Below are 16,230 nucleotides of genomic sequence, written 5' to 3'. Positions count from 1 at the left end.
CAGCCCTGCAGAAGGAGCTGGGGGAGGGGGGTTTGTGCTCTCTTCCGGGACTATCGCCCCTGGATAGCACACACTCACCCGTCCAGATGGAACTCTTCAGCACCTAAACAGGGCCGCCTGGTAGCCCAGTGATCCAGGGACAGAAGGAAGGACGGGGCAGGCAGTGCAGGATCCAGGAGAACACAGGAGCCCCTGGAGCCCAGGCTGAGGGTGCCGGGCTCTCTTACTGGGGACCTTGAGGCTCACTGCTCTGGGTGGGTAGCCTTCCAAATCTAGACTTTTGTGAGAAGAATCGAAACAAAGGCTGCATATTAGCTTGATTCCAGAAAAATTAAGACACACTGACACCATCTTCAGGAGACCCCATTATTCCAATAATTCCCCAAGGGCATCTATTTCTTTCCTCGTATCCCTGCTCATTCTACTATATGTTTCTATTAAAATTAAAATTATGCCCCTTCATCCAGACATATTCAAGACGCAAATTCATTTATAGTCCAAGTGTAATAGGAGCTCTTTCTGTGCAAGTACAAAGTCTGGTGCATCACTTTTCTCAAAAAGCAATACAATGTAGTAAACATACATTTGCCTCAGTAGAACTGCATAAAAAATAAATAAATAGGAACACATCATTCATTTATAACTGTGAGTTATCTGTATTACGTGATTGATACATATGTCTAGTATTCCAGACAGCATACCAGTGAAGAGATGAAAGAAGAAAAAGAAATGAAGAACTTTAAAAAAAATAAAATAAAATGTGGTCCATTAAAACATTGAGTCCAATAAGATCTTCCTTCTTAACCTTTCCCCAAAGTTCAGCCCATCAAAGGCTAATCACAAGGTTTGTGAATTGTTTGGCTTGCAGAATGAAGTATTTTGTTCTAATTGAATGAGCCTAGTACACATTCTGCATGTAGAATAGATTTCTAAATTAATTTTTCACTCCTCTTGTCATCTGAAAGCATCTAAGGTAACACAATTTTCAACAATTTAAAAACAAATGACTTTAATTCAACTGGCCTATATTTTATGCCTTTTAAAAAATTAACTGTTATCACAGCTCAATGTGCCAAGTGTCAACCTTATCAAATTTCTCAGTGCCCAAGGAAATGAATGTAATTGCTTCCTCTGTATGATATATTGTACATAATTGGCTTCCTATCACAAAGCAGCTGGAAAATATTCACAAAATCTGAAAGAAGCCTGCATTGGTATTCAGGTCACAGACTCCAAATATGTGTTTTTGTTTTAATGTAGGCTGTGACAAAAGCAACAATAAAATCTCTGTTGATATAAAGAAACTAACAGAAACAAACATAGAAAATCATCAGTTTGTAGATTTACATTGTTATAAATAAAGCTATTGAGGTCAACTCAATATTCCCTTGACATTTTGTACTTATTCACATAATCACAAATTTTTATTTTCTTAAATATTTTAAAATTAATAGAAGTGTGAGTATTTAGATTTAAATATTTCCTGTGCCTCTTACAAATCCATGTGGACCCCCAATAACATTTCTCATATCATTTCTTTAAATAAAACCCACTATTGATGGTTATGTCTCCAGAAATATCTCTCATTTACTTGGATGTGTTTCCATCAGATAACTTCATCGTAGGAATCCAAAGATGGAGCACAGGGAAGTACATCTCCCTTCTGTGATGGGCATTGCTTAGCACCACTTACATGTTACATGGGCTTATTAAGGACTTCTATAAGCGTGGGACTAGGTGGAGGGTGGGTGTGTGAGTGGGTGGGTATGTATGTATGTATGTATGTATGTATGTTTTTGCATGCATGCCTATGTGGGTATGTGTGTCTTCAAGCATATGACCTGAGCTATTTGTAGAGATCTGAAGACAACTTTTAAGAATTAGTTCTCAGCTGGGCAGTGGTGGAGCACACCTTTAATTCCAGTACTCAGGAGGCAGAGGCAGGCAGATCACTGTAAATTTGAGATTCATTATATATACAATATTCTGTCTGTGTGTATGCCTGTAGGCCAGAAGAGGGCACCAGACCCCATTACAGATGGTTGTGAGTCACCATGTGGTTGCTGGGAATTGAACTCAGGACCTTTGGAAGAGCAGACAATGCTCTTAACCTCTACCTCTGAACCATCTATCCAGCCCCAGAAGTCCTGTCTTGAAAAAAAATAAAAAATAAATAAAGAAAAAGAATTGATTCTCTTCTTCCCTGTTGTTTTGAGGAAGATCCTGTTTCTGTAACTTTCTTCTATTGATTCTGACCTTTTCACCGTCTATTCCACCATAAAGCACTGGAATTACAGATGTATACCACCATGTTGACTTTTAACCTGGATTCTTGGATTTGGAATCAGGTCATTAAGTTTGGGCAGCAAACACTTTCTGCCACTGAGATGTCTCCCCAGAACCATTAGTGATACCTCTTAACATTGATAATTCACTGAGATTAAGGGAAAGTGTGTACTTTTTAGAAAAAAAATACTGAAGTATTTAGGGCTACCATGCCTGCAACCTACTCTCAAACATTTAAGAAAAGTTAAAGATATGTACTAAAGGAAAAGGAGCCTGGATACAGAAAGATACTATGAAATACTAACATTTCATGCAGCATTGTTGTTGTTAAATAATAACATTTGGCAAATCTTACTAATGTCACAGCTGTCTACAGTCTTATACATCAAAGAAGTTGAAACAACCATCTCAAATGAAGACACTGAACACATAGTGCAAGGATACATCATGAACACTTAAAGAAAGGAAGGACTACAATAGATATGGGGAAAATACTTTCACTGCTGTGAAACGCAGTAGGAAGCCCAAATGAACCATTGGTTTTTCTAATAGTTGCTTAAATGTGTGAGGATATGTGGATCTTATAAATATAGATTGAAAATGGTTTAGTGGTAACTGTTTTATATACAACACAATTCTTGGTGAATATAGACTTAATGAAACCTAGAAAATACGAATTATATTGAGATGCCTACACTGTAGTAAAAACAAAACCACACGAAAAAGAAACCCTGCCCCATGGCTCAGGGAGCATCCTGGGAGCAAGGAAGAAAAGATTGTAACAACCCGAGGTTAGGGCAGACTGACCTGAAACAGTGTCTTAAGAATACTTCAGTGACATTGAAGTCACACATTCACGCTGTTTGTGATTGCCTAGAGAAAATTTATTCAAATATCAAGCCTGTAAAATTTCCAATATAGACTGGGAGGAGACTATGAAGCCTCACGCCTAGCTTAAGGAGATTTGGAAGTTGAAAGCCCCTGGATAGGAAGAACCAATTTGCTTCAAGGAAGTGTCCCGTTTAGGATGCTCATGGCTTTAGTAGCTGTCACTAGTCCCATGAATATTATATAAGAACAGCACTGATTGATCTCAGTGGGCTGTGAAAGGAGGACATGAACATGGGAAGTGAATGTGTCAGGGTTGTTTGGGAGCAGTTAGAGCAGAAATATAAGATTAATATTACAAGAATATAGTATACATCTCTGAAATTAACAGAGTGAATAAAAACACTGGATTGATTTTGTAATTAGATTATATGATTTTATAATTAGATTATATGGATACATTTGGTAAATCAGTCAATATGCATGTGCATGCATGCACACACATACAGAGAGAGAGAGAGAGAGAGAGAGAGAGAGAAGGAGGAAGGAGTTTCCCAAAAGTATATAACGGTTACTTCCTAGAGAAAATGAGATCCCATGCTAAATTGCCCTTTTTCCTGTAGTGGGACAGTCAGAAAACAATATGAATCAGTGTCTTCTTCCTAGCAGCATGAGAGGGAATACAAATCGAACTGAGGGTTCTCAATCTTCTCTATACATCCATGTCTCTTATCTTTGTGACACTTTGGAACACTTCAGTAGGAGCTTTGAATGTGAGAGTAGAGGTGATGACTGAAGGGGAAAAGTGCAGTGATGGGGACAGAAATAAAGGAGAGCTACACAGGGTAAAATGATAAGGGGCTCAGGGAGAGTCATAGCTCTCATGTCTAGCAGTTAACTGGACAGAAATAAAATCAGTCATCAGATTCATTGGCCTTGGGTCAGGGAGAACTTCCCTTAGACAGGTGGATAAAAAAGTTGGAGAGAATTACAAGACCAATCTGAAAGTAAAGAGCACCACAAATGCTCCAGTACATACAACACACACACACACACACACACAGGTCCAACTACAAGAAAACACACATCTAAACAAAAGAAAGAGGGTGATTAAACTATTCAAAATAAATAATTGCCTGTCCTCTACTAATAAAGTCTTTGTATATTCATATTATTACCTTAATTTAGTTATTTTCTCTAATATTTTATAATTCTTATTGCTAACAGTTGTAAATTCTCATTCTTCTGATTTAAGGTATTTATTTCTCTATACACAAAGGTAAACCAGTGATAAGAGCAGGATGGACTGGGCTGCATTTGGGTGGGAAACTCATCAGAAACCTTTTTTTCTTAGAAACAAGATGACCAACTTTAAGTCTTAATGAAAAAGATCATTTATGTAGCACATTTCTAAATGAAATTTATTTATTCATGTCAAAATAATTTTGGAGTATTTAGAGTGACTTCACTGATCAAATAAGCCTGAAGACAGAGGAGCCATAGTTATTGGCTACTTCTCAGGAAACTGAAGAGGGTTAGAAGTCATTTGGCATTCTAACCATCAAACCACTCAGCCATGTCCTCTAATGGGGGCATTTTCCATTACTCTCTTGAATTAACTTTCTTATGTATCCCATCAGAAATGAACAGGATGATAATAACTTACTTGAATACTTATTAATTCTAGTAGAACTCTTTCCTTAAGTTTTAATGTAATATTGACTTGAAAAAGATTTCTAGATATGATGAGTTAAGTGAAAAGATTCATAGCCTAGTGGACTCTAGCAAAACTAATAGCAAAGAAAGCCTTGGCTATAGATCTTTGGGCAAATGACTACAACTCTACATGACTCATTTTCCTTGATTTTAAAATGGAGAGCATAATAGTCCCTAATTTATAAAGTTGTTATAATAATTAAATGAGTTAATGTATGAAAACACTTAGCTCGATGAGTGGAACATAGTAAATGTTCAATAAACATTATCATTCAATTCTCAGATAAAAGACTGTGAGGATTAAAGATCATGCCCATGCCTGTTTAATGGGAAAGAACAAATAGCTATTGAAAAACCAATGTTATTAGGCTCTACCCCACCCTCTTCTATATTCAGGATTCATTAACTCTTTAATTCAGATTTTAAAACTGATAACTATAAAGGTCCAGGAAGTACCACAGAGAATAGGAAGATCAATGAGAAATCGAGCCCAGGTTTCTCATGCAGCAAAACACCACCCTTTTCACTACTGCACATTGTAATGCTTTTCAGCTTAGCCTGTGGCAGGAAGAGAAATCACTGTGAATTAAGGGATTTTTAAGTACTAGGTTTCTTGACTGTGAGTTTCAAAAGTATAAGTTTGATTTTTACTGTTATTCAATGCAGGCAATTTTTACCTACTTTGTGGACCTAGCTATACGTGTATGAAATCTCTCTCTCTCTCTCTCTCTCTCTCTCTCTCTCTCTCTCTCTCTCTCTCTCTGTGTGTGTGTGTGTGTGTGTGTTTACCACCCACGTGTGGAGAACACTTTGCAGTTTTCCGTTCTCTGCCATCACCATTTGGGTCCCTGGGAATAAACTTAGGTAATCAAGTTTAACATTGAATACTCTTACCTATTGAACCCTCTTGCAATACCAAGTCAAGTAAGGTATAATAACTATCTAAGGTATCAGTATCATGGGATTTTCATGATCATTTGGTCTCCCTTTCACTCTGTCCTTTCCTCACAACTTGAAAGATGGAAGAGACAAGGTATGATGAGGAACTAAAATTCAGCCCCATCTCTCTTTGTGTGAGAGAAAAACGAAACTGTGAAAGGGTTTCTGAACTCTCATGGATTCTGAGCTGCTGGCAGAAAATTATATATACACACACAAATTCCCTGGTTGAAAATATTTCATGAAGTCTTTGACCCTGTGCAGCCTCATGTAACCATGATATTAAGCTAGAAGACTCACACTCACTTCTCTGAAAACCTTAGGCTCACCTAGGCCTCCCATGCACCCAATTAGAGTGGACCTTTAAGACTGACATACGGTTCTGGCATTGCCCCCATCCGTTTAAAAGGAATGAGCATATTTGGTAGTTCAGTTGAATGAGCAAAGGATGAAATAGTCAAGGCTTTTGTGATTTAATGGACAGATTCTCAAATTGTCCATCTATGCATGCAGGAAGAAAGTTTAAAATAAAGTCATCTCCATGATCACACATAAGTTCACAGTAGCATCTCATTCTGGGCTCTTCTGAAAGTAGAACAAATTCTAGTCGAATTCTGAAAAATTATTTCACAATGTGGTTGAAGCTTCAAAAAATTATATCCCAAATATAAATTTAAAATCCAGTTTCTAAGACATATCTTTAGTAATGGAGTTAATTTGAACTATCTAAATAAATAATTACTAAATTTCGTTTTATATTTATGGAATAGGATATACAAGGAATTTATCGTTCCATATCAACTTATCCAAAGATCACCCAAATCTAGGGAGAAATAGGCCAACAAGAAAGAAGAAAATTTTGTAACTGAAATGTGTCTTCTATTATTACATAAACAATGACAGCAAAATTAGAAAACCATTAGTGGTTTCAGTACAAGCTGTCAGTTAGATTTTAAAAGACCAGTGGTCTTTTCCCCAAACTACTCTGCTAGTTGTAATTGATTTACCTGCTCCACACTTAGGTACACTATACATTTTCCTTCAAAGAGTATGGAAACAGCACTATTTTCTTATGATAACCAATAAATTCTAAGTCAAATAAAACATGACATGTATTTTTTAATCTTCTCTATCCCACAAAGTAACATGTTTTGTCAGATAATTTACTGATGTCAATGTATAACTTGTCTCTCCCATTCATCCAGGTTTCATGTCTATCTAGCACACCCATCTCAGAGGCAACCAGTACCACTGGAGAAATACTACCAGGAAAAGGAGTAATACACAGTTCTGTGATTCTGTGGTTGGAAATAGACAGAAAACACCACCCAAATACTTTCTGGCCAAAGATACAGTTCTGTGGAAGGAAACAGGAGTGTAATGTACTGAATCGGGAAGTAAAGCATGTTGTTTGTTTAGGAGTGGAGAACCACACGTCCTGAATGCATGAGAAGTGCTTTCAATGCTCTCCAAATCCTTGCTTATGGAGTATTTAGTTCCTCTAGATACACTCAGTTTGGCTGAGTTGTTTGTGGCATGTGCCTGGGCTGGCATATTTAGGGATACCTCTGGATGTTACCCCAGAACTTAAGAGATGAGACAAATACAGACCCAGAAACAGGAACGTAAGCAAGCATCTTGGGAGAGACTGGGGTGTACAAAACCATGCTTGTGGTTCGAACTGACCTAAAGATGGGGAAAGGAAAGATTGGTGCCCAGTGTTCTCCTGATGCTGCTTTCTGCCTACAAACAGGTGCGTAGGAGAAACCTTCAAGGTAATCAAAGAGTGGGAATACTGTGGTGACCTCAGAGTAGTAGTCCAAGCCCCAGATGAAGACACTCTCATTAACTTACTAATCAATGCAAAAATATCGAGACTGACTATTAATTTAATCCAAGATTCTGGATGTACCCAGATTTAACCAGACTTTCAAACTGCCTTAGAACATGAGCCAGGACCAGTAGGATTAATTGATGAGCCACATAGAACTTTACTAGATTGGCCTTTGTGTGACAATGAGTCTGTTGGAATAGTATAAAGCCTGTCAGCAACAATAAAGGCTTAATTCTTGTCCCACTTTAAAAAAATATGAGTTTACTGAATCATCCACGATACTGAGAGTTTTCAATGTAGGAATTCTCCAGATGGTAGTTTGTTGATAAGAAAACTACAGAAAATTCTATTTTTGATATATCTTCTTCAAAAAATTGTTCCCTGTTCCCCGTGTGTAGCTGCTTAAAACCGCTTGACGCTTTTCTCTTCAACCTGTTGCGGGAGCTCCTTCCACTCCTTCAGCCAATAGCTATTGAGATACCAGCCTGTTAAGGCGTGATCTCTCTCTCACTTTAAAAAAGCAGTAACTACCCTCGGTGCTCTTTCTCTGGCTTCCAGCTCCATTTCCTGTGACTAGGCTCCCTACCTGATTGCACAGAGGGCTGTTGTCTGGGACAGTGATCTCTAAGTTTTTCCTCCTTAAATAAATAACCATTCTATTAATCATATTTCCAAACTGGTGTGGGATTGTTTGTGACTTTACGCCTTCATCATCCCTGTAGACACACCAGGTTAATGAGGGAGGTGTTATGAGAGTAACAGATTGTCTTTATGGGGATTCAAGGGAAATGGGGTTCATAGATGAATAGAAATGGGCTGATTGATAAGAGAGAGCTAGCCAATAAGAAACCCAAGCCATTGACCACACAATTGTAACTGATATTAAGCCTCAGAGTGGTTATTTCATAAGCCACTGCGGGGACTGGGTGGTCAGAAAGAAACCCATCAAGTAGGACCTCTGGGATGGGGATAAAGCTCCATTTGCACCAGGTACTAGCCTGCGCTGCCTCTGTGCCTATGCCTGCTAAACACAGTTCTCATAGTGTCCTGACTAAAGAGGAGTGTGAACTTTGTGCACAGCAAAAGGTCATTTCCATTTCTATTCAAAGCTCTAACAAGCATTTACTTTCAGTTTATAACAAGCTATGTCATGGAGAAAACTCTAGAAATTTATAGGATTCCTTCCTCCCTCCCTTCTTTCTTTCTTTACTTCCTTTTATTTCTCCCTTTTTTAAAAATTAATTTTTATTATGGTGAGAATACCAATAAGGAATTTTAACAAATTTTAAGTGTACTCTGTAATGGTGTGAACAGAAACTCATGAGCTCTATGAAATGTAATCTCCTTGTACAACTAAATTTTATTTATACTGGGCTCCATATTCCTCTACTTTTAAAATTCTATTTATGAGTCTGTCTATTCTAGGTGCCTCATATTAGTGGAATCCTGCATCACCGGCCTTTTTGAAAAGCTCTATGCATCAATATTTGTCCATATTGCCACAATTTACAGATTTCCTTCCTTCAAAAAATGGAATAATAGTTCACTTCATGAATATAAAACATTTTCCCATCAATGAGTATGTAACTTAGTGTAGTGTGAATCATAAGAAGAACCCTGAGACAGATATTGGGGTTCAGTTTGAAGAGCAGAAAAGCAAAGTGGCTAAGGCACTAAAGAACTCTCAACTCTAAGAAATCTTCAGACTGAAAGAGAGCAAGTTCCTGTCTCATATTGCCTTATATACCTCTTTAGTGCCGGTATTAAAGGATGCACCACCACTGCTTGGCCTCCATGGCTAGCTAGTGTGGCTGCTGGGATTAAAGGTGTGTGCCACCACTGCCTGGCCTGTATAGCTGAGTAGTGAGGCTGTTTTGCCTTCTGGTATTCAGGCAAGCTTCATTTATTAAAATACAAATGAAATGTCACTACAACTTGGAATGAAGTTTTGGCTGTCATGAGTCATGAATCATGCTAAGATGAACATAGACTTTTAATATCATTCTGAGATTCTGACTTCAATTCTGTTTGAAAAAAATACTCTAAATATGATTGCTAGATCACATAGTAATTCTTGTTTAGTTATTTTAGAACATATCACATTATTTTCCATGCCAGATTATATAAATTTCTTTCCAAATTTCCTATCTGTTTCCTTTCTTATTTACAGTGTTACATATTGTACATATGTTTCTCATGGGAAAACTATCAATTTCAAGTTTCCTAGTTTATAAGCAGTGAAGGAAAAAGTGGATTGTCTCTCAGATCACAGTTATTTATATCTTTTAAAACATAAGGTTGTACAGCACTCCATAATTCTCTGGGGGTGGCTCAGATATAATGGAAAAATTAATATGTGTGGGTAATTTTATTTGTAGATATGTCATTTCATTCTCAGATTCTTATTTTCTTTACTCACAAAAATTTCAACAACTTAGAGTAAGGAAGTAGACTTGTTCAAATATTTCTCAAATAAAAACTTTCAACTCTATATGCTATATAAATATTAAGAAATATGAAACTGTGTCTGAATTACCTGACTTGTATGATAAATTTTATAAAAACATATGTAGTCAAAACACGATAAAATAAGCCTTGCCTTAACATTTCATTGGCAGGACTAGCTAAAGTTCACTTGTGTTTAATCTTTCTGTTTCCAAATGAAGAACAAATCTCTTTTAGGCATGATAATGTTAATATATGGTGTTTTTTTATGAAATAACCATGATTATGTGACCTCATTCTCATGTTAAGAACTACTTATTTTTATCTTAATAACTTATGATGCAGAGTAGATCTTGAGTAGGTTTAGTAAAATCTCAAGTTAGATGGAATGACTTCCAGATGCATTTAGACACTGACCTTTATTATTCTTTTCATCTGCACTCTGAGGATTTTCCCTCCTCCATCCTTTTTGTGTCTCTATCTTTGCCCGCATGGTGGCTCTTTCCCTGGGTACCCACCAGTATTTCTTGAACTGTCCTTTCATCCATTTTCCATCCTGCTACCCTGCACAGACCTTCTCCTCCAGGAAGATAACTCATCATAGCCTAGATTTTCTCTTCTTCATTTCTTTTATTTCGAAACACATCTGGCTTGTTCCAATCCTTGAAAATATATGTGGTAAATTGTTAATAACTAACAAAAGATTTATAACCATAGAGAGATGTGAATTTTAATGAGACATCCCTATATATACAATTTAATTGAAATAAATTTTGGCTCGGTAATGCTATTTCTGCCATCATGGCAGACTCCTTGGGAAGATATTACTGATTAATAACCCAAACCTTTATGCAGCTGGTCTCCTTAGCAACCACTGCTGTAGGTCATGGTGTTTCTTTCCATTTTTTTTTTTCTAGCAAGTCTAAACTCTGACAGAGATCTGGAATAAATACTTTTCACATAAAGATGTAAGTGGAATTTTTCTTTTGAATTTGAAATCATGTATCTTCAGATACATAGGCAACTTCAAACCCACCTAACTCAACCTCATAAAATACAAAACCTATGTCGGGTTATGTGGCTGACACAGGGCACAGATAGTTCTTAATAAACCATTTTGTTAACTCCTCCTCTTAGACTGAGCTAAAATGTGCGGTTAAAATACAAACTTCTACACAGTGTTTTTGTGGCTGCTAACTGGGTGTTCAGAGCTGCAAGCTCTTGAAAACTATAAATGAGTGGCCATTGTCCCTGGGCTGCAGCTTCAGTGTTGCTCTGGGCTGGATCGTCATTGGCATGAGAGTCTTCACTCAGCATCTCTACAGGCTGCACAGTACAACAGCCTTTCAGAGGCTGCCTTTCAGCAGTCAACAGTCTAAGCTCTGTCTGCCATCAGGAAACATGAGAATAATCAGAGAAAATTTCCCAAGGAGTCGAGAGGACATTGGAGGTAGCTTAAGAGCAGGTGTCTTTGTTGGATTATTTTAAGAAATAATATTAATAATATTAATAATAATAATAATAATGGTGTCTTTAATCTTTGCTGGATTAAAGGATTGGGCAACAAACATATCCCTGGGAACAAATGAAAACCTAAGGAACCTCTTATTTCTGATGAAAAATTAGTATATTTGTAGTTGGTGAATATAACTGAATTCTTCAGACAGCAGCTCACTCTATCAGAGCACAAAACTCAACTAATGAGGCTGCAGTCACAGTTCTATTCCAGCGAGCAAGAGTTTTCCTTCATTCTATATAAGGTTTCTTACTCCTAAAGGCCTGACTCTTAGAGAGGTGTTGGAGCTTTGTGATATGGGAAACAACTAGAAAGGCAAAGCCTTCGTCTGAACGAAGAATCATCTCAATACTGACACAGAGCCCTTTTATCTAAGTCATTTAATTTTATACCCAAACTTATGAGTTATATATAGGTTAATTTACTTCATTTTAAATAATCCATCTATTTACATAACATAACTCATATGAACCAGTTAAATAAAACTATAATTCATAAAACAGTAAAACTAGATGAATATGTATGCACTTATAAATATTATACCGCCTGTGGTTTTAGGGTTACTTTAACTTTTTTTTTTTTTTTTTTTTTTAATGTACTCATCACAAATAGCAACTGTTCATTGAAAGAAGCAATCGAAGGCTGAGGATGCAGCCCTCAGGCCTGGATGTGGCTCTTTGTACTGAAGGCTAGGTAGTAGATGACTATGCCGATCACTGCAGCCAGCACTTCCGTGGAGACCCAAGGCCCGTTCCAGGTGCCCCGATGATCCACACTGACTGTAAACAGGGGTGGGATGATGGAAACGTCCTCATTATTTCTCTGAGCCTTCCTTAGGAGGCTGTAGGTCTCTTCATCGAAGAATCTGACCTCATAAGTGCCTGTGTGGGCGCTTTTGTGCTCCAGGCTCCACGAAACCTGATATCGGCCCACATCCTGGCCCCGGGTTACTGGAAACTGTTTTCCACTAACGTCAGCATAGAGAGCCATGTTCTGGACCCTGTTCTTGCAAGTCAGTGAGATCTCCACGATGAATACGGTCTCTGTAGAAATGACGGCATCTGAGGTTGTATAGTAAGAAGGGGTGATCTGGGGCTCCAGGCAGGCTTCTGAGCAGCAAGATAACCTGGACAGCAGGAGTAGCGCCAGGACACCGAAAGATGCCATCGCCGCCATCGCCTCTTCTGTGCCGAAGGGAAAAGAGAGCAAGCCGCCCTGAACATGCCGAGCAGAGGAGGAAGCGCGACGCGATCTCAACACCCAATCATGCCCAGTCAGGCTGGGCCGGACCTGGTGACGTTGCTGGCGGCAGTGACGTGTCCGCTTCCCCGGCCACGTGGCCTTACTTTAACATTCTTATCCGACTCTTCAGCAATTCAGGTAGAATCGATGTGAGAGTAGATAACTATCATTTTGTACTTTTTGATTGACACATAATATTTGTATATAAATATGCGCTGACTATTGTATATATTCTCTTTTTAGATAGTCCAAAGTCACTTGCTAGAGATGAGGAAGACAAGCAGAACAGAATCAAAATGAAAAGAAAGAAATACCACATATCCGTTACCTGACTCTATCCTTACAACATCACAGTCTGTGTCTGTTTTGTCTCCATGACAACTTAATCCAAACTCTAGTCCAGCTATAGTGGTATCTAAAAAGCAGGAATGTTTATTAAGTCAGTTTTTCATCAACATCTAATAAACACTCTAATTTTTGTTTTACTATTTATACCTACTTATTTACCTTTTATATTTTAAATTATCTAGTCTCAGTAGTATAACTGAAATATTTCAAATTAATTATGTGAAACTTAATGTATTTATAAATTTAAATCATGAGATAGATGTGTCTTCATTTATTCAGAGCACTTTCAATGTATTTTATTATATATATTTTAAAAATTTCTCATTCTGTTCAATAATTCCTGCTGCTTGTTCTATGCAAATATTTAGTTTTTAATATTTTAATATGAAAACATATTTTCTCTATGACCTTTAAATTGCCTCCCAAACTCCTGCACACTGTTGGTACAATTATTAATGCAAACAAACTTGGAGCATACTTTGGATGGTGTTTACAGAGCTCATTCCAATGCATAGACTACAACTTCAAACTCTTTGCCTGTAGTTCCTAAGACATAATTCAGCATAATTCATGGGCCTTCACTGGGATGTTTAGTTTTCCTGGCTTAGAGAGTTATAACTAATAGCTAAAGTTGGTGGATACTTCATGGCCAATGAAAAGTGAACGGGAAAACAAGTGAAAAGGAAAGGAAAAGACATGTCTACTCCTAGATACCGCGGAGGAGAAAGTTTATTATAGGTATTCGGACGAGCAGAGATATCTGGGAGAATCCAGAGTGCTTATAACCATACTGAGCAGGGCCATGTTCACAGACATGGAGAGGAAGGCAAATGGGAAAAGAAGAATCAGATGCAGCATCTAGGAAGCTAAAGGTACTGAAGAGAATGGTAACCAAAATGTCTGGATTATATCGGGAAGTGTCTCTGGAGTAAGGGCAGCCCAGTCCCCTGACTGGAGAGTTCAGGGTAGGCAGTAGGGTATGCAAGCCATACCCTCTAAAGGGTAGGGACTGAGGAATGCTGAAAGAACCTGGTGTTCAGGAAGGTCTGTTTCAGCCCTTTGTAGGGGATTTGAAATTTAATAAAAAGTAGATTGAGATCCAGAGGTAAGAAGAAGCCACTTTTCCTATATAAATCATATAAATGATTGACAATAGATCATAATAGAGAGATACACTAGGAAAAAGAAATGAATAAAACTATACTCAAAAATACACAAATAAAGACAACCAAAATTCACAACTAATCAGTATTAAAGTCAGGTGGTTCATAGAGGAATGGCTTCAGAAACTAATCTTCACTGGAAATGCTCAAGAAGACCCATTCCAAAGTGTACCTCACTGATGTCCTAGGAATTTCTCAATACAAATGAATTGAAAATGGAAATTAAACATGGAATTCAAGGAAAAGGATATTGGGCTTTAGCATTCAATAAAGTTAAAGAGAAGGGTATGGGATTTAAGAACTACGAATATCTTACACTACTTGTAGGGCAGCTGATTTTCTAGGCTATTCTGTCTAATACAAAGGTATGCTATGTTCAGACAGGAATGATGAGAGACAATAGACTTAATCTATAATATCAGTGTGGTGTTTAAAAGGAGAATGGTTCTCATAGGCTCATAAGTTTGGATACGTGGTTCCCAGTTGTTGGAATTGCTTGGAAAGATTAAGAGGTATGGCTTTATCAGAGGAGGTATGTGACTGAGGGTTAACTTGGGGATTTCAAAAGACTAGTGCCATCCCCAGCCTGCCTCACTCACTCTACTATTTGTGAATCAAGATACCAACTCTCAGTTGTTTACACTGCCAAACCTTTATGCCTTTGGTCTGGCTTTGTAAACTCCAATCCTATGAAACCTTGTCAGTCAAATCAAATGCTTTCTTTTATAAGTTGTTTTTCTCATGGTATATTATCTCAACAATAGAAAAACAATTAAAAACAGAAAACAGCATTTAATACCTCAAGAAAAATTAAGATGATTAAATGTTGCCTTTAAGTATATTTGGCTAATTAAAATATTTATTGTAAAACATCTGAATGAAATGTTTGGTAGATATGCTCTGTGTTAAAAGTAAAGAGGTTGTTTGGGTTATGTGCTTGTTATCTAAGTAAAAAGTATTGTGACTTAGAAAGTAGCATTCCTGGCATACTTAGAAACTTACCCTCCTTTTCTTTCTTTACACATACACCTCTCTCATCAGCCCTGCACTTTCTAGCCTGGTCACATCTTGTAGACTCTGAGGAACTGACAGTGCACATCATATACCTCACAATGAGAATGTTCTGTCCATTTGTGACCCAGGGTTGTGTTGGGGTAGAATGCCAGCTTGGGGTTTATGCAATTTCAAAATAACAGAAAGAGAAGCACATTATAAGCTAAATTTTGGTGATGCATATATTGTACCTAACTAAACAAAATTTGTAGATCATAAATCTTAGTGTACCTCAGAGACCCTAGGGAGGTATTAGGTTATTTCTGTGTAATATTATGTAACAATTTTCCTTATTGTAAGTAGAAATTATAACCAGTTTGAACATTCAAAAGAAAAGTCAGCAGAAGCAGAGAAAATTGTGAATACTATAACTATATTACAGAAGATGAATAGATTTGAACAAACAAGTTTTTTACTTATAAAACACATTTTTTTCACTCAGTAAAACCCAAATGAAGCAATGTTAATTACTTGCCTTCTACCCAGAATATTTCAATTTGTTTTCTATAGTATTACATTATTTTGGTACCTGAACTGAATGCATAATAGAACATTAACTCCCTATGGTAAATTAAGGAAGAAATCAGTATAATAATCCTTTTTGTAGAGGAGGAGATGAAAGCAGTTATGCAATCCATTAGTGAATCATATTTATTAGAGTCCCAGAAGGAGTCTTCAGTTAAAATTCAATACTTTCTTCTTAGCATGTACAATCCCTTAGAAATTAGGTATATTTTGAGTGAAGCATTTTGTTAGAGGAGGTTTTGCAAACACATAGCAGGTAATAATTTTGTAATCTTCCTTCCTATCCTATATTCTTGCCATTTGCTTGCTGTAAAATCCTTCACCAGGGACTAGTA

The 16,230-nt window shown here is 37.2% G+C and overlaps 1 protein-coding gene and 1 pseudogene across 1 annotated transcript; one reads left to right on the top strand and one right to left on the bottom strand.

Annotated features, from left to right (window-relative positions):
* Positions 1-7,231: 7,231 nt before the first annotated feature.
* Positions 7,232-7,808, top strand: LOC126501213 (peptidyl-tRNA hydrolase 2, mitochondrial-like; annotated as a pseudogene).
* A 4,384-nt stretch (positions 7,809-12,192) lies between these two features.
* LOC126501144 (translocon-associated protein subunit delta-like) lies at positions 12,193-12,808 on the bottom strand. The gene has a single exon (XM_050141660.1). The coding sequence runs from the start codon at positions 12,738-12,740 to the stop codon at positions 12,222-12,224; it is 519 nt and encodes a 172-aa protein (XP_049997617.1). The 5' UTR covers positions 12,741-12,808; the 3' UTR covers positions 12,193-12,221.
* Between the last annotated feature and the right edge of the window lie 3,422 nt (positions 12,809-16,230).

The sequence above is a fragment of the Alexandromys fortis genome, unplaced genomic scaffold, assembly GCF_014885135.2.
Source record: "Alexandromys fortis isolate MF-2015 unplaced genomic scaffold, M_Fortis_MF-2015_v1.1 scaffold_44, whole genome shotgun sequence".
NCBI classification, from domain to species: domain Eukaryota; kingdom Metazoa; phylum Chordata; class Mammalia; order Rodentia; family Cricetidae; genus Alexandromys; species Alexandromys fortis.
The sequence above is the reverse complement of the archived record's forward strand: the minus strand, read 5'-3'. Positions and strand labels throughout refer to the sequence as shown.

What these genes read in the sequence shown, in the direction of transcription:
- LOC126501144 (XM_050141660.1), bottom strand. Translation starts at nt 12,740, where the DNA reads ATGGCGGCGATGGCATCTTTCGGTGTCCTGGCGCTACTCCTGCTGTCC.